Here is a 20,877-nt window from a genome sequence, read left to right as displayed (position 1 = left end):
TTTAAAGCCATTCCACTAATTTTTTTTTTTTAATCGCTAGAATTTTAAATTAATTTTTTAATAACTACATTTTTAAAATAGGCCATACTATTATTTTTCTTCAATAATATATATAATTATATTTAATTTATGCAAAAACAATGACGTGTTTTTTTCAAATCTCGAGTGTCAAACGTGTTTAATTAAAAATATTCGTCGATGTACAGTGTACACAATAATATAGAGAAACACGCCAACAGACTAAATGTCCTCCAAATGATAAAAAATACTAAAAAATTATAAATACCTATACCCACGTCGAAACCATCGATAAAATTATGTGAAAGATAAACTTTTTTTTATTATTTATTATTTTTAATAGCTTATTAGGTAGGTAACTCTTTTATTATTATATAAGTCATCGTTATCATACAAACCATAGCGAACATAATACGTTGTAAGCACATTTTTTTAGAAATAATCACGGTCTGCCTATCAATCAGTTCACGACCAACTTTAACCGGGGTTAAAGGTGCACCACAAAAATTTGTTCGCAATCGACAACAAATTCCAATCGTTTTTTTTTTGTTGTTCGTTTATGACTCGTATATACACAGTTAGGTTACCACTGGCACATGATATCATTATATATAGGTATAATATGTGGTATATATATATGGGTGTACTTACCGATAGGAGTGCTGGGTTTGTACGGCAAGACCCCGCGGTCGCCGATGGCGTGCAACGCGTGACTGCCGGGCGATAGTTTGTGGGCAGTGGTGATCTGCACAAGCAAATCCATCATTGGCGTGCTAAAAACAGACAAAAAAAATAAAAACAAATCAAAAACAACGTCTAATTATTTCTGTAAATCAGATCGTGTTTTTTTTTTGTTTGCCTCGGACTACCTAGGTGTATTTGTATAGGTGCTAACAGCAATAATAATAATAGTAATAAACATGACGACCGTTCCCGACGCGAAACCCAATGACCCGAAACAATAGATCTCGACCATGTGCACAATATTAATATTATAATTTATTACGATAATACGCATAGCAAAGATATCTGCATATACATATCCGCACAGTGTGTTCTACAATGTGGAACACATAGTTAATGGGCGGGAGGTACCTATATTTATTTATACGGTCACAGCCCGCGACAGTGACACACTCTCCTCCGGTGGTTAACATTTTCGCCACGACAATGGCCACAAAAATCGATTACCCACAGCCGAATAGTCTTCGCTGTAGGCCAATCCGCCTGTAGGTCGTGCACGGTTACAACTGTCGTCGAGCTTCCGAGTTTGGTTTTTTTTTATCGTTTTGTCTCTGTCTAGACGCGTTGTGTGATTATTTTAGGACGTGTGTATAGACTACATATAGATGTACGATAGACAATCATACAATACAATATGATTTGATGAAAATCATAAGATACACAGTCGTCCTATTAATAATCGACATCTATCGCTATGTGATCAAAAAATCGATTTCAGACCTCATAGGAATAAAAATAAAAATACATTATTATATTGTTGAGTCTTATTGGTTTTTATTTCTCGAACCACGGATAAAAAAAAATTGATGGATTCTATACACTGTAATTCGAGTCTAAATTATACGGGCGATTTCACTAACGGTGATTAATTTGATTAATTTGATTGCTTTAGCCTACATACAAAAAGGATATCGGGAACTTGAGCTTCTAACTAATATTGCACTCTTACGTGGTAATATATTGTTAAAGATGCATATTATATCCGACTTTTCGCGCGTTATTCTTTAAAATAGTTTTACAAGGTTAAATATGGTATAGCATTAAATTATGTAAAAACATAACGTATATAGAGTTCAAAAACAATTTCTGAGATGGCATAATATTGTAAGTTCAAAGATTAATATTATAAATGCAAATTAACGCACAGACTAATAAAGTTGCTACATAATGTTATTTTTTTAAGCTAAATATACAATGGATGTTATTACAGCTTTAGATGTCCTTATAAGTTATAAAATAATCAACACCTCAGATAAAAATATATATTCATCACAAAATGTTTTAACTTAGAAACAGTATTATATATTACTTGGTAATTTATTTTCTATTAATTTGGGGCAACTAGACATTATATTATTATTATTTTTTTTTTTTGTTAGCGGTCTAGAGCCCGGTATAGTTATGTCCATTAGCTATTGTAGGGGTTACAGTTGGTAGGGTTGGAAAGGTTGTGTTATGGTTGGTACGGTTGGTTGGCAACATGTGTATGTGTGGCAAGATTGGTTTTTGTCACTATGGACCCGGGTGGTCACCCATCCGGGAACTAGTGGCAACGATCGTTGCTTACTCTCAATCACGTTGCGTGATTGATTTTAGCCACTACGCCGCGTTGAGCCACACATTATATTATTATTTAGGTTTTAATATGATCGTTTTGAAAATATTATATTATGCATGTTTAAATGTTTCGTTCTGACAAATGAATACAATCATAGGAAATTCTACTAATTCAAATCAATTTTTATGTACCTGAAAAAAATATGAATATATAATATGTACTTATGGTATTTAGTATATATTTTTTGTCAATTTAGGTACTTGACATAATTATATTTTTTTTATCGCGTTAAATTGTAATTTTTGTTTTGATAGAGCCTTATATAGATGACGTTTGATTTAATAACTAGGTACCTAATGAAATTGTACTGTAAGTGGCGTAAAAAAAAATATACCTACATACTATTATATAATATTAAGATACAGCAAAAACAATATTTTGAGTAGGTATATTATATATGTTAAACCTATATAATATTTTTTCTTCGTAGTTCGTATGCGTTATTTCCTAAACAAATTATTCATTTTAAATTTAAGCAAATAGGTACCTAGGTACAGCATAAATATACTATAAGACACATAACGTGTTTATACGTTCGAAAGTTTAACAATGTAGTAAAGTTTGATGTACAAAAGTGTTGGATTCTTATTCCCTAAGAAACCCATAGATGTTATTTTGTTTAAGTTGTTTGAAAAAACGGAATAAAATATTTATTCGTTAGACAAAAATATCCGATCAGAAATCGTATATTCGGTGTATAAAATATAAATGATGTATAGCAGCATACGTGAAATGTTTAGTAGATTTTGAAAATTACTAAAAAGATGATAGACACTGAAAATATATTATTAAAGTACCAGTAAATTCGTTGTTCAGTACAAATGTTAACATTTTTTAGACGTATGTTATGAATAATCGGAATAAAATATTTCAATTTATTGATTGTCGTTTAAACCAATATAATTATTAATAATTAATAATTATATTGGTATAGATAAGTAAGTAAGTATAGATAATTATTATCTATACTTTAAAACACTTAATACAAATATCGTTCGTACATGTTCCTATTGTTCTAACCATGATTCAAATAATTGTTAAATATTGGTAGTCCAGTGCAATTAGACGAAAAAAGGGGTTCAGCTAGGAAAAATTCCCACCTAGCTGAATTTTGGTACATATCTTTATTACATCGTTGTAAACGATGTCTAAAAAGTCGACCTCGATATCATGTACGCGTTAAAGGTTATTCGAGGTCAAAGGTCACGAAATTGGCCTTTTTTTCAATATCTCGTTTTTTATTGGTCGTACAAAAAAGTCTTAGATACAAATTGTAGAGGAGGTAATTATCTACAAAAATGGTCTCTTGACATTTTCTAGTCAAGTTGATAGTTTTTCCGTTATAAGGCCAACAATGCGTACACTTTTAATGAAATATGATTTTTTCGCTAAAAACAAGTAGTCTTTGCGTTAATATCTCGCTTTATACTGTTTGTACGATAAAAAGTCTCGAACAAAAATTGTAGAGGACAAAATTCTCTACAAAATGGTTATATATATATCCAATCGCACTTGCGGTATACAAATTTTAATGTTTACCATACAAAATTACAATAATATAATATTATATTATATCATATTATAATAACGATAATAAGAATGCATTCGTTTTATGCTAGATAAAATGTATAAAAAATCATATTTCATTAAAAGTGTACACATTGTTGGCCTTATAACGGAAAAACTATCAACTTGACGTGAAAATGTCAAGAGACCATTTTTGTAGATAATTACCTCCTCTACAATTTGTATTTAAGACTTTTTTGTACGACCAATAAAAAACGAGATATTGAAAAAAAGGCCAATTTCGTGACCTTTGACCTCGAATAACCTTTAACGCGTACACGATATCGAGGTCGACTTTTTAGACATCGTTTACAACGATGTAATAAAGATGTGTACCAAAATTCAGCTAGGTGGGAATTTTTTCTAGCTGAAAACCTAATTGCACTGGACTATGGAACATGCGAGTGGAACTGATGGGATACAATTTTGAGTATCCGCCCACCGAATTTTCCTTCAACAATAAATTAGCAACATTATGTATTATAATGGTTGGCATGACTTTACACTAAAACATATTTGATATAATAATGTGTCATTTCGTATATGCATAAAATAATGAAAAATAATGCCAATATCATTTTGTTGGCTATAATGCGCCAAAGGACCGCAATAAATACCAAGTAAGCAATATATAACAATATAATATGAGCTATAACTGATTGGCGAGGTATTTATTATTTTTAATGGCATCATACATATTGCGGTTATAGCATGTTTACATCGATGTTTGATTACCTTGAATAAACATATTTTACAACTTTTATGAAGAGAAAAAATGCGTTGTTATCAGTAATCATTAAAAAAAACAACCTATATTGGATTACAATTACAACATATATATGTTATGAGATAAGTTTAGTGAAATCGTAGCGTGAGATCATACATATTATTATATATCATACGAGTAAATATAATTGAAAAATATCTTTATATGAAGGTGTGCGATTTAAGTAGAACATCTCCATAATATTTTATCAAAAAAATGAAATAGATTTGATAAAAAAGAAAATATAACGGATTCGGTTCACGACTTATAAATTATTATTATTTTTCTTTTCTTATTTCCGCGTGATTTATTTTTATTTAGTTATGATATATACCTTGGAATTGGACGTGAACACATTTTTAACGGGAATGTAAATCATATTAGATTTTTAGAATGGCTTTTAGGAGGTATTAGTATGTGAAGCATGAATCGTATGATAAAATGTTCAATCGACCCGATCAACGTAATGCCACAATTGACAATCTTTACGACACACGAATTCAATCTAATAATTTTATAATAATACAATTACCAAATGTATAAACCAAATAAAAAAAAAATAGCTATACATTGAAAAATCGAAATAGACCGCTTGTTTTTGAATTGAAATCGAATGATTAATGCATATATAGCATTATTGATACTTGACTATTTCAAAAGAGAATATCACATTAAAAATATTTTTATTTGTATGGCTGTGGTTCTAAAAATGTTCAACGAAACAGACGACAGCCGCAGGTAGGTTCGAAAATGTCGACAGTTTTTAATCTCCAAATACCAACAATTATATTAACAACATTATCGATTATTATAATAACAATAACAATAACAATAATAATATCGATATACAGAACATTATATTATATTATTATTATAACAGTATAATATTAGGTACGCCGGATAATCTCGATGGATACTGACCTTCTCTCGACGCTCATCTTGATCACGGAACCGTTAGGCAGAATCACGTTCAGATCCATTGCCCCAGACAGCATGTCGGGAGGCGTGTCTTCCGTCACCGGCATCTGCAAGGACATCGTTTGTCTGAAAAATCAAAATACCAAACACATTAGCTCAGTATTATGTTTTCGAAATTAGGTTTTACACGCGCGTACGATCATACGCACTAGTCAGTGGTCGTCACACACGCCTCGGGCTAAAAATCTCTACGAGGAACAAAACATGAATCATACTCGTTTGGGATAATTCAGCTGGCTAGTATGGCGCAAAATAACGTTTTTTTTTTCACGTGATTGATGCTTTAAAAAAAATACACACATATAAGACGTGTACAATATAATCAGTACTCCTATTATTGTTTCGACGGAGGAAAATTAATAATACCTATACGTAATTTGATTTCACACACACCGTGTACCGATAAATTAGGTATTTTCGTACCTATTCCTCTTAATATGTTTTCAAAAATTAAAACCTAAATGTCAGATAAATTAAAAAAGAAATTACGACTTCGAACGTTTTACTATATTTCAGTGTACGGCGTATATACCTACTACACCTACCTAATCAACCTTTGGAATAAATTAATCAAATCTTAATTTTTTCCACATTCACGGTAATATCCGTGTACAGGCGGTAAATATTTTTATGAATAACTCATAAATCATAATGCATTATAATGTATATATCTATACTGATTGATGATTATCGTCTCGATAAATGCAACATAATTTATGTCGATAAATATGATAAAATTATAGGTGAGTACGACCTACCCGGCAAAACTGCAGTCTTGAATGTCTAGGTAAAAATAATTGAATACTATTTAACTCGCAATTAGAGTAGGTAGTAGGTATATTATTTTTGACCATCATAATAATTATACTTAATCGTTATTATTATTTTTTGTTTCTTTATAACCGTTCCCGTGACAAATATTATTCCCAACGATCGATAAAATATTATTAAATCGCAACCAACTGCACAAAATACTGCTATATATAATATATACGTGGTATGACCACAATATAGTTTAACAATATATATATTGTACGAGTACAACGACTATACGTGATTTATTAAATACGATAGATACGTATGTAGGTCCTTGTAGTTGAAACGAACCACACATGAACACCAAAATATAGAACGCAAGTATACCTAATTACACATGGATTTATTATTTTTTTTATATAGACAATTTTTTTCGTCGTTGACAGCGATACTTCAGGGTTTCGCCATGGCTGTATGTATACATTGTTTTGCGGCTGAAAGAATTTCATTATATGACCAAAACCAGAGAATGCACACTGCGAGGTATAATTACGGCGGCAGTGCACATATTATTATGTTATTGTGTATAGCGTATATAGTCTGTATAGTTGTTTTTGGCGTTGTCGTCAATAATATGTTTTTTCAGTCACATTAGCAACGCGAAAGAAATTGTGGGCGCAATCGTGTATGACCAGAATGCGTGGTGGGTGCGAGTTGGTACACTATATTATTATACAGTTCCAATTTTTTTTAAAAACTTTTTTTTTAAAAACCGTTTATAATGGTTTTGTTTTTTTTCCCCCATTTTGATACGACGACGCATGCACAAACTGTCCGAAGCCCGTTAGCCAAAAAATGACGTGGTGTTATTATTTATTTACCGTTTTGCGTAAATCTTGAAGAACGTGAACTCCACGGACTGTTTTTAAATTATATACCTAGACGGCTACATGGTCGACCATTATTGCAAATCCCTTTTAAAAAATATAAAATACCAAATTCTAACTTCTTACTATATATATATATATATATATATATCAGCTATATCATATAAATTAATAATTGTATATATTATATATAGGATAATTCTTAGTATTAACAACTTTCATCGTAAAATTTCAAAGGATTGCACTATAGCAGCTCTTTTATCCATTTTGCTTATATACGAACAACAACAATGTAACGCATAATAATATATTGATTTTATATATTCGGCCTGATGTGTCACGTCTAAATCGATTGAAAGAGAATTTATTACGTTACACGTTAACGGTGCAGTATTATAATAGTCGGCAAAAAGTCTCGACGGTTGTTCAGAGGATTACTTCTGTTCGACGTCAAAGCCAAATAATAAAAAAAAAAAACGTCACTCGCGTCTTGTTTTCAGCTGATCTGCGCATTATACATGTCTTATTATACTGGTATGTCGTAATATAGCCAGTTTAAAATGATTTCACAATCAAACATCAGACAGTTAATAATATGCGCCAATATAACATCGGGATTATACTATTTATATTCATGTGAGCACGGTCACCCGCAGTACCAGTGCTGGTATTATGTTATAATACACTCGCACGGAGATTATCGTACGTTTCATAAATTGTATTATTTTTTCGAGCAAATATGTGATTCGATGAGAAACATAGATTTTGATTACGTATCACAGCCACTACATACAATAATATCGTATCCGTACAGTAGATGCGTATACTTGAATTGTTGATTTCACAACACCGCATGAAGAACCTGCAGGATTCATTACTCATGACACGTTTTGCAGACGATGCACACACATCTGACGAATGGTTTTTCGCGTGCGGAAGAATGCACTTGCTGTATAGACCGATAAAATTATATGGCTTAGGGCCGCAGTTGAATAGATCGTCAGTCACTGCAGTGTATAATATGTACAGTTCGAATATCATTATAGGTTTAACTCGGATTTAGAAGAGTTGCGTTATACGTAGACGGTCGATTTTTCGGACATCGTCTTTTAAATAGGTACTTCATATTCGTTCGATTATGTGTGTATTATAGGTACCGCGGTATACCTATGGTATAAATTAGGTATAATTAATGTATAATAACATATTCCGCGAGTCGAAATCGCCCACACGCACGACTGTATTATGTCCTACTACTATCGTACCTGTACGAATTGAATGCGATTGCAGATACCGCCTTTGCAGCCTGTTGCAGTTATAGACGTCATGATGTGTACCTACCTATATACAGTGTATGCGGCGTGTGCATAATATACCGCGGTTCCGGTTACCGATTTCATCCGGATATTTACCCGCCGCGTGATGCGTGCAAGATGAAAAATATGAGTTCACGAAACGCTACTTCTTGACCTTCGGATGAACGGTACGTCGCCGCCAACACACTGTAATTTTTGCCGCGGGTTCACCAAACTTGCGGCGGGGTCATTGTATTCGCTAATTTCGATTTATTATGTCCCTATATTTATGTTTCGTCTGTTCCAGCTATATAGTGTATGTTTACCCGTGTTTATACGCATATTTATCGTTCTGTTTTTTCCCATTTTTTTTTTGTTTTCTACACACGTATATAATTATTTACGTTTACATTTATAAATGAATATAATTGGCAACTTGTGAATAAAATACACTATTATACGTCATACTGGATAATAATATTATCGTATTTTTTGCAAAAACATTTGAACTAAAATCGTTTTCATTCGGTTATGTCAAAATATTATAATATATTCGTAATTCGTCTATGTTAACTATATTATGACGTATCCAGCTAGGTAGGTGTTCCTACCAGCCGGTATTATCATAATACGTACCGACTGCCCGAACATAATTTATTGGATGTTTCGTCAAGTTTTTGCACTTTAACTTCGAGACAATAAGCTATAAATTTATCTTGTTAATCATGCGGCTTTTACAGGTTCGACACATACCTGCACCTGCAGTATCTATATGTACGCATATTTTATATTTCTATTGACAAGGCGAAATATATGCATAGAAAATCACGATAGATACATTTTTTAAATGTTGTAAATTGGTCATAGTTCTTTGAAAATAAAGTACAAAGTGTTTTTATTTAAATTTGAGTGCGACCAACCGGATTTAATTTTAAACTACTGCAGACTGTCTTATCATTGCAAACAACAGATTATAATATTTAGTTTTAAAGATTCGAGAAAGAGTTTATTATTGGATATTTTACAAGACTCTTGATTTTGTCAGACGTTAAACTAAGCGAGTAAGTAAATAAAATTAATTTAAAAATCATAACCAGAAATAGTTGATGTCTTCATTACTTATAAATTGTTTTTGGATACAATATGTCTGATAAAAACAGAATATTTCATACATAGGTACATTTGATTACTTGTCATCTACATAAGAACGTTATAACTTATAACTTATTATCACTATAATATTATTTAAAATCTAAAATAAACGTTAGATTCCTAATTTGTTGTTGAATTTTAATGTATAATAAAAATTGTAAAGATTAAAAATTTCGAACGGGGCGGGATATTTTTTTCTTGATGAAAATTTTCCCGTATAAATGTTTTAAATACGCCACTGTGCCGGATTGGCTTTTAACTTATAATTAAAGACCAGATTTATATATTTTTACATATCGTTACTAGGTCTATGCAGTCTTAAGAGAGTAAAAATGTGGACGATTCGTTCAATTCTAAATGCGTGGAAAAACGTTTTTTTGCATATTTGAGAATATTTCATGGGTTAGAGAATATTTAACCCATTTATCATATTTTGTAATATTTCGTAAATTGTGAGAAAAAAATTGTACTTATTTATTTTTAATTTTAATATTACGGTACTTACCCAGAAAAAAAAGTTTTGAACATTTACAATTTTTTTTTTATCATTACCAATTCTTACTAAAGTGCAATAGTATTCCATTAGAATACTCAACTTTTAATAGGTACCTAATTAATACCTCACTATTAAAATAATGTTGAAAAAAAAAATCAAAAAATACATATTAAAGCTAGGTAATAATGATGTTTATTGATTATTTTTGCATATTTTGCATATTTTAGCATATTTTTTAAATTGTTAAGAGAGTATAATGAGAATATTTAAACGTTATTTAGAAAATATTAGCATCATATTTTAAGTATTTTAAGAGAATATAAATCCGGTCTTTACTTATAATATACTATATGTATATATATTGGTTTATAAATCGTACGTGGTACACTACCTACCTAGTGCATTGCATATAGTAGTTGTCTATATTATGCAAACCGTAAATTTAGTTTATTTATTTACGGTATTTACGTTTCACATCATAAGTGCGGGTTTGTTGTTCTATGTAGTATTCAAATAAATTTACCTAGGAAAGTTATAGGTACCTACTCTATAATATTCCCGCAAGATTAAAACATGTATATTTTGTCGAGTATTTAGGTCTGTTGACATATCTTAACTTTAGAGCGATACCCTTGTTTAGTATTTTGTAATTAAATCACTATTAATTTTCCCAACACTGTATCTTTTCTGTGTGACCATAGTATTATGACCCGTGTATAGTTTTAGATAAAGTCAACAAATTGGTCCTCATATTTTATCCATCCGTTTGTTTATCCGTCCTGCATATTATTCAACTCTATGTTTTAATCCATATAATATACATACGATAGGCCATTACATTGCACATGTAGGTTATACGTCTTCTCGGCTGTATTTTTTTCTCGTGCTAATATCACATGTTTCTGCAGGCGTGTGTTTTAAGAAAAATCTGCAACCACAGTAGGTACCTAACCTGCAGCATGTAATAATTAATTAAGTAACAATTATTATTATTGTAGTGGAACGAATTAAATTGTTACAGTTAACATAATATCACGATGTTTGGTTTCTCGAGTTAATTATCGTCGAGTTGTTTTAGTATAATATAATATTATACACACTGACTATATTATAATATTATAATGTGATTGCGTGCATAATTATTATTTTATACCATAGCCCCCCGTTCTCTAAACAATTATATACGCGGTACAGAGTCGTCGGCAATGTTTTTTAGTATTGCACATCGCGGTGTTTCAATAACGTCACTCTAGGGAAGCCCGTCATATGTACATATTATAAACACGTAACATTTTCGATTTCAATATATATAATATATTGTAATGTAATGTAATTCAAAAGTGCCGGGGGACGCGGACGATATAATATAATATCCCGCTTGGTTCGGTGAAAGAAATAATATCATTATTTTAAAATTAAAACCGTATGTACTATAATTTTCGGTACACACGACGACGGTGGAAACATTTTGAAAATCGTCGGAAATGTTTACAAGAGACCCGCTACAGGCGGCCGCGGGGTTGCGCACTATATTAATATTATATTATTATAATATTATATTTACGAAAGTGCTGAAGCCGTATGGCTATTGTTTTTTATTCATTCTTTGAGATTTAAGTTAAAAAATCGATGTTTTTTTACTCGGAAATACTTCCAACAGTCTTTGTCGTTCACTATGGTTTTGTTCGACGCCAGCCATTATATTATTTTGTATTTAATCCCCTCGGATGGCCTCCATTTGGTATTTTGGTGTACTCGTTGAATACACCGATATACCTACGTTTGTTTTTTTTCTACTTACCAAACAATGGTCGGTAGTAATTAGTTAATGATTAAAACGGGCTGACACAATTGAACTCAATATAATAAACTTCTCTTTAATATATTATATAGGCTCTATAAGCATTAAAATATAATGTGTATCGTCCTCCGAAATAGGTAGGTAGTATAATATAATATATTATAATGTACAATACTCTATATAACAATACGCACACGTAATTGTTTACAATAAATAATAACAAGTAGGTAGGTAGGAATAAAATCAGTCATGTATAAGTACAAGGACATTTTGAGGTAAATACAATGTATATAGCTGCACGCGTGCACATGCATCATGCATGCACGTTAAATTAATGTTTTTCAATAATTATTTCTGATTTATGCACACGTTCCAATATCCCTGGAATAATAAATTCTAGGGGCGCTAATTCAATGGAACATCTGGGGGAGCTTAAGCCCGCTATTTGTTCAGTTCTGATAATGTCTTATGATCACGGATGAAACAATGAGCAACTTTGCCCACCTCCCCCACCATCCTTATTTTAACAATCATACATAAATATATATAACGATAATGGCTGTACGCTATATATATTATGTTATGTATATTATAGGTAAGTACTACATATTAATTTATATAAAATAAGAGCTATAACTAACCTCAAATGGCATAACATTCGAATGTGTTTATTTCAAAAGTGGAGGTGTTAAGCACACTCAAACTCCCCGAATTGCGTCTATGACGAATACTCGATTAAAAGCTGCGGAATAACGCAATACATTAGGTATAGAAGTATAAAAAAATATGATTTTTTTATTTGTGTTATCTAACGTTTTCACTAAATTTTGCAGTTTTCGATAAACCTATTACAACAATAATTACGACATAATACTCCCGGAAACCGTATATTCGTATGAAACCGTTGTACTATAATAAGCTGCAGTAATTAGGTTTTTTGAATTAAAAACGGGAGCTTCTCTTGAATTTTTTAAAACTCCGCAGTTGCCGGTCATTAAACCATATTATGTAGATATATATTTATATATATATATGCTGTATAGCGTGTATTAGTATCATCTACATATAGAGCGCGATTCTATTTTATTTTAAACCAGACAATATCAAAGGAAACAAAAGGAATTTTTAAACCATTATTTTTTATTCAAACGTTTATGAATAACATTTATAGTAGGTATTTCACATTTTTACACGACCCAACAGTACCTATATAATATTGTGTTTTGTACATACCTACTATGAATACATTAATTTTGAAAAATTCTTCAGATATTCCAGAGATACCTGTAGCCCACAGATTCACCGTAAAATAATCACCCTGTATGTAATATTGTATACAATCGAACGGATTCAGATCGCATATATACACACGAGTACACGACCCACACACTCACACACACACACACATAATATATTTATATACAGTATAGGTACATAGGTATACATATGATACTATACATACTATACATAGTTGCTAACCAGCTATAATACAACGCACACGCAAGGGTATCTATATTGTATATATAGGTATTATAATTATTATTGTTGTACGGTTTTTACACGACTATTATTGTTATTATTACTGCTGTAGTATACCCGCTTTATGTATAGTGTACATTATATTATAACATAATATATATAGGTATATATGTATGGGAAGATAGGTACATATTATATACTATACACGACGTGTACTGCGTGTAATTTTTTTTCGCGTTTTAAGCGAAACGCCGTCGCCGATAGGAGATAATATAATATAACACACGTACCTACCTATATATATAATACGATACATACAATATAATATTATAATAATGTATAAGACACGTTGTTACGGGCGCGCTGCACCGGAGACGCTCGAGCGTTTCGTCTCCCGAGCCCGACCGACATAATATCATTATAATAATATCCACACGAGAACACACACACGCCCGTAATGTTATACACATCGTTATATATACACACTTTATAGTATCCTCCTCGGCCGAGGACCCAGTGACCCGTTTCTCGAACCCGTTTGCCGGCCGCGCCCCGGCTGCAGCGCCACGCCGGTTCGTCTCGTTCTGTGCGCTCGTCGGGGATCCGTACGCACTGTGTGCAGCTCGTTATATATAGCACACCCGACCGGGTCGGGCCGACCGACTAAACGCGGTTAAGGGGCCGCATCCGAGTGGTTTGCGATATTATAATAAATATATATATTATATATACACTATACGTCTGTATATAGCTACCGGCCCACATATATATATATATATTATACACACACACACATATTACACACACGACGATTATGCAGATTTGTACCAGCGTTTAGTGTGCGCCACGATCGTATTAATTTGCCCAGGTCGAATCTTTCGCGAGAGGCGCCACCGCGCGTCGATATAAATTGTTCGCGAAAACCGTTTCGCGCTAACCTATAATTTTTTAATAATCGAGCCAAATTTATAAGCGGATTCATCGCGATTTTTCCTGTTCTGTGTGTATCGGGGATCCGTACGCACTGTGTGCAGTTTGTTATAGTACATCCGACCGGCTTAACGCGGTTAAGGGGCCGTATCCGAGTGGTTTGTGATATTATATATTATATTATAATATATATATATATTCTACAACGTATATATAGCTACCGGCCTACATATACATATTATATACACACGACGTTTATGCAGATTTGTACCAGCGTTTAGTGTGCGCCACGATCGTATTAATTTGCCCAGGTCGAATCCTTCGAGAGGCGCCACCGCGCGTCGATATATTAAATTGTTCGCGAAAACCGTTTCGCGCTAACCTATAATATATTTTAATAGTCGAGCCAAATTTATAAACGGATATTATATTAGAATTTTGCGATGCGATTTTTCTCGTTGGTTTTTTCAAAATCGTAAAATATACTACAAGTTAAAATGTTTTTAAAAATATAAAAGTAACATATTCCCGCCCGATCAACATTAACTTTTCGTATTTGTGATATCGAAAAAATAAATATTCCATGACACGGCAACATCTTCCGTTGCATTTTGTGTAATATAACGTACATAAACTGTATTCGAGAATTGCGACAGTTAAAAATATGTCAACATTTATTTTTACGTTTCATAATAATCCGAGATGGTCAACACATGAAAGTTAATTTGTGTAAATCTCGATGTAAATATTTTAAAAGCTGTACTACTACAATTTCCATTAAGTATTCAAATACACGGTTAGTTAAGTCTCAAATATTTAGTCTGCTATAACAGGGGTAGGAGGTAGATGAGAAGTTCACCGTATGGTATAGTATAGCGTATTCATGAGGAGGACAAACACGATACTCGGTCAGTGGCGGATTTAGGATTTTCTCACGGGGGCGGAGGGGATATACATTTTGTAGTATGTGCATATATATATATGTAATAAATGTATTTTTTTTTTTTTGTAAAACAGCATTTCCTCGACGATCACGGTGTTATTTTTTTTAGCCAACAGGATGATATCCCCCCCGCAGATCCACCAATGCACTAAGTAAACTACCGTGATATTTCCGATTTTAAAGCGAAAAAAATTTTATGATGATTGTAATGGATATGCCGTGATATTCTAAACGAGAGCCGTTTACATTGGATCGATAGACCATTTCTTTTATTAAAATATGTTCGATACGGCGTTGTTCTGCGCAGTCATGTACGATAGGAATATTTCAAAACCACTGTGTTGGTTTTTAAGCGTTTAAACCGTTTGCGTATACTAATTTAACTGACTATATAATACATATTAATATGCACGCGCACACATTATATAATATGGTTTAGATAAAAGCAGACGAGCTATTGTAACAGCATTTGTAATGCAAATATTATAATATTATGTTACGTCGGGTGTGTTTGGAAACAATGTTAAAAATGATGGAGTATTACTCTAAAGTCCGAATAGATCGATCGATTGAGAGTGCACGAGAGCGTTTGTCCCTAATTTACAGTGGCCCATAAAACGTGCTTTGGTAATGGAGAGCTTTTTAGAATTAAATTGATGGCATTTTCGATAAACACGATATACGTTTTGTGTGAATGTGTGATATTATGGACGTAGTTTAATATTTTTAAATGTTCTATGAGGTCATGTCGTAACAGTCTAACACTGTCTGCATATTATTTGAAACCTTACGATATAATCCTATAATATACAGTTACATAAATATATACCTATATAGGTTCAATCGATTATAATTGTATCTATACATATATATATAGACAGTTTACCAAATTGATAAATTAAACGTTGGATGTACATGTATATTAGATAATTGATGAATAAAAAAAAAAAATACGTTTTTATTTATCTTTTATACAACTCAAACGGAAAATAAAATAATATTCGTCAGGGTTACGAACCACGACGAATCCGTCCAATTGATACACACGTATATATTATACATTGCGGTATAAAAACAATTCCATTTCACACATAGCGTAGGTATATTATTTACTGTACCTATCTAATGCGGCGTTTGAGGTCTATACGACAAAAAAAAAAACGTAAACACGACAGTTTCAATAACGATTATTGTTATTTAACATCTACATATTGTGCGGCACTTTCTCTGTAATTAACGTGGCACAGAACTGGCAATTTCGCACCACGCGTCCATCAATGGTAACCGATTTATGCGAAAGCATCCTGAACGTAAATAATCATATAGTGCATGATAATATACGTATAAGAATGAACACGGAGCGAACTGTGTTATTAAAGTATATAATTTCCGACATGTGTGTGTACGTTATAATATTATTATAATTTAAATCGTATTCACGTTTTAGAATGGCAACGCGTCGTTCTTACATAGCAGACGCGAGAGCATGGTCCGATTTGGTTCATGGACTATTCAAAACAATTTCTTATCATTAAAAGCGGGCACCTTGGCTGTTGTAATGCTAATGCACAAGATATTGGCTAATATAATGAGTACCATCACCTCAGCTACATAATGCGTTATACTATACGATATCTGAAGCTTTTCGAGAAAACAATTTTCACTGATTATAATAATATACGAGAACATCAGAAATTTGGATCTCTTAATATGTTTGTATAATTTTATAAACTATATGTACACACATATTATGGAGAAAAAAACAATGAACAATTAATTGTTTCAAGTTAAAAGATAAAAATTCAAACGCACTTATTTGCATAATTGCATGAATAATGAATATAATTTTTATGGTTAGAGATGCTGCCTGCTGTATGGTCGGTTGATCATAAAATAATTTTGTGTTTTTTTTTTGCTTTTTTAAAATTAAACAACACGTTTACCATTTGTAGGTTAGGTATAAAACATATATTAGTAAATAATAAGTATCACATGTTTTTTTAAATAAATATATATAATAAATATATTTTTTAAATTCATTTCTATTCAGAAAAGTCGATAAGAAATTCTCCACATAAAATAATTATACTGGTATTTACTATTTATACGGTCTTATTATATGAACTTTATTTTAGTATCTGCCTATTTTCTAATAGTTTATTTCATACAAAAATATTACACACCGTTTAAAGTTTAACATTCTATATTATTTTCGAATCAGCGTTGCGTGTGTCGTATTCCCGCGGGAATTTTCCTCCGCCGCGACTAGGGTCGGTCCATGATATGGACTTACAAGTTGTTCCCAAAAAATGCCATAATTTGTTCCCGTCCTTCACTTTCTTTAATTACTTGTCGTGATTTAACTCGCATTACTTTTCTTTTTATTCCCAACAATCCCAACGCGAAAACTCAATCTCGTGGTCTATTCTCTTTTCACGTATATATACTCTCATTATTACGGAGAACTCCGGGTCTACTTTCTCTCCTCATTGTACGAACCAGTTTTATTATTTACTATACGTTTATGAACGTATAATTTTTTTTTCATTCAGATAATACGTTCAATGTTTATAATTTTTTTCCGATTAAGCTTTAAATGCGGAGTGTCCGCTTGTGTTATAGGTGGTTATATACGCGTATGGTATAACCGGCCCGGCGGCGCGCGGCCTAAGTCCTAAGCAAATTCCGTGCGAACTAGGTAGGTAATGCCAACGGCTATCGTACGAATTGCGATTCGCCTGTTCTTCGCCTCGTGCTGACTTGTGTACTGTGCACAACATATTATACGTTGGTACCTGCACGCTAAACTCTGCGTGCATCATGCTCTGATTGGCCGGATGAAATAAAATAAAACACCATATTAGTATCACACACACACGCGATACTTTGTGGTGTTTGACGTATATGCGCTAATTGATTGACAAAAGGATCGCGAGTCAGAGGGAGTCGTTAGCGTGGTAATTGGAGAAAAACCAATTCGGGATACGATTTTCGACCCAGAAAACGGATGGTTGAACACGCGCGCACGAATAGGAAGATGTCGGATGATCCGTGAAAATGTAGCTTATTCGTTGGTATAATTCGATTAAAAACTTTGAAATCCTGTGATGGGTACCTACTGAATTGCGCAACGGATACGACACGTTTCGATACATCTAACAGACCTAACGTAAACAATTGGTGATTTCACAAACTATTTAAGTACCTACCTATTTAGGTCTTTTTTTTTCTTTTCAGCAAGACCAGCTGTACAAGACATCACGGTGTATATTATATTATTTACTGTTTTCCGCTGTATCAATTATATTGTTGTGAATATAAAATGTTCCTACAATTTCGTAGAACATATTTCCAAAATTGAGAAGAATTGTAGAGGTAGGTAGATTAGAAGGTTTATAATAGGTAGATGGCTGAAATTATTCCCGAAAATGATATATTTGGAATGTAAGGAACATAAACAGTTGTTCATAATACAAATTTTAGATATTATTTACTTCAACCAATCACACGTTTATAAACATTCCGTTCATTTGATTACATATATACATCTGATTCATTGAGTTTCAGAAATATAATTTTCATTTTTTTTTTATACTTTCACAGACTTTTTTTTATTGAAAATGAAATATGATTCATCGTAATTTTATGTCCTATAACTGATATACGAGGAACAGTAAAAATATATGCGCTGAGACATGAAAACGTGAACTCGCGAAGGTCACCGCCGGTACCGTCACGATTAGGACAATTCCGGCCCATCAGGATATCTAGTTTGTAAGATGGTCTTATGTTTTACAGTTTCGTAATTTTATTACTATGAAATTTTGACTTTGAGTTGTACTTGAATATACGGGAAAATACTTAATTTAAAACATAAATGTGTCGTGCCACTAAAGTAAATACGTTCAAAGAGTAAAGTTATAATTTAAATAAACTATAATATATTGTCTATTTGTCTATATGTACATAAATTAGAAATGATGATAAATAACTTTCAAAAAACAATATAAATTAAGTGAGAGGTAAAAATAAATATTCTAATATTTAATGATACATAATATAGGCATAGTTCAACAAAACATAATTAAATATGGCTAATTTATTTATTTAATTTAAAAACGAATGGTTTCATTTTTTATTTTTTTATTATTTTTTTTATTAGTATTCAGTTTAAAAATATTTTTTCTCAACAATTATTATATAATATTATTACATATTGGGTAAACATGAGTTAAGAAATATAACAAAGATTTAATAACGGAATAGGTAATTAAAATCTTAGTGAGGTATAACTATAAGTATAATACCTTGGATGGACTATTGTGTTATAATGAGGATAATTTAACGAAAATAATTATGGAGATAAGGAAACTTTGGGGATTAGTGCGTTAAGAACTGAGAAGAGGAGAGTAATTAGTGGACTGATTAGAGTGTTGAGGTTAGTAATAAAATTAGATAGTATGACGGAAGTGTGATCTGTGGATGATTCTTGAACCCTGGTGGCTTCGACGTAAGATTTCGGACTGGAATGATGGTTTGACTCTGGAACTTTGGCTGGAGGTGCTTTTGAAGGTTTTATTTTTTTTTGAGCTCTTTTGAAAACTGGGCATCCCCTGAAGTTTGCGGTATGGTTCCCGGAGCAAAGTGAACACTTGGCAGGACTTTTCGGGTCCTTGGTGCACTCGTTGGTATGATGTTCCGCACCACATTTTACGCAGCGGGAAGCGTGGTTGCAATAGTTTTGCGTATGCACAAACGCTTGGCATTTATGACATTGTGGGAGGCTATGGCTCTTTTAGTGGGGTTTTTCGATAGCCACTTTGGTATTAAGCAACGACTTAATATTGTGAATGTCCTCAATGGTTTCATTAGTATAACAGAAAAAATTGTGAATAAATTATGTTGGCCCTCGCCCCCCCCCCTAGTTTTTACACAGTTACAGTTTATAATGGTTATACAAAATTATGAGAAATTACAATAAACCGTTAAGTGAATTATTAAAATAAAAATAATGTCAGTTAATTAAAATTTTTCCTTTATCGAAATGGCAAAGAAGATATTAAAATAATATAATGGCAAGATGATGCCTTAAAGTTCAACCATTGTAAATATTAATCAATGACGATCGACTGAACACTTTGTATCATCACCGAAACCATTGTAAATATTTACATAATTAAGTGAGGAGAGATAATTTGTCATTATAGTTGGCCAATAAAATTAACTTAAAAAATGTATACAACACAAAGCTATTATCGGCTGTCGCCTGCCTTTGTTATAGCAAACAGATTACATTATATCCATAATCACATTGTCTATTTTAATTTATACGATGATAAAATATATAATAATAATAATAATAACTAGGGAAGGTAGTAATCAATTTTTAATGTCGTAAACAATTATATAATAATATCATGAATTAAATAAATTTTTATAAATTTTTAT

At 32.1% G+C, this 20,877-nt stretch overlaps 1 protein-coding gene across 4 annotated transcripts in view; it reads right to left on the bottom strand.

Annotated features, from left to right (window-relative positions):
* Positions 1 to 20,877, bottom strand: part of LOC100164801 (cordon-bleu protein-like 1) — a 110,236-nt gene that overhangs the window by 9,060 nt on the left and 80,299 nt on the right. For all 4 annotated transcript variants that reach the window (XM_008187806.3, XM_008187802.3, XM_008187803.3 and 1 more), the window contains 2 exons: positions 5,634 to 5,756; positions 670 to 791 (listed from right to left, as the gene is read on the bottom strand). In XM_008187806.3, the coding sequence (XP_008186028.2) occupies positions 670 to 791; positions 5,634 to 5,756 (245 nt within the window). The remainder of the gene's footprint in view (positions 1 to 669; positions 792 to 5,633; positions 5,757 to 20,877) is intronic.

This window comes from Acyrthosiphon pisum, chromosome A2 (assembly GCF_005508785.2).
Source record: "Acyrthosiphon pisum isolate AL4f chromosome A2, pea_aphid_22Mar2018_4r6ur, whole genome shotgun sequence".
Lineage (NCBI taxonomy): Eukaryota > Metazoa > Arthropoda > Insecta > Hemiptera > Aphididae > Acyrthosiphon > Acyrthosiphon pisum.
The sequence above is the reverse complement of the archived record's forward strand: the minus strand, read 5'-3'. Positions and strand labels throughout refer to the sequence as shown.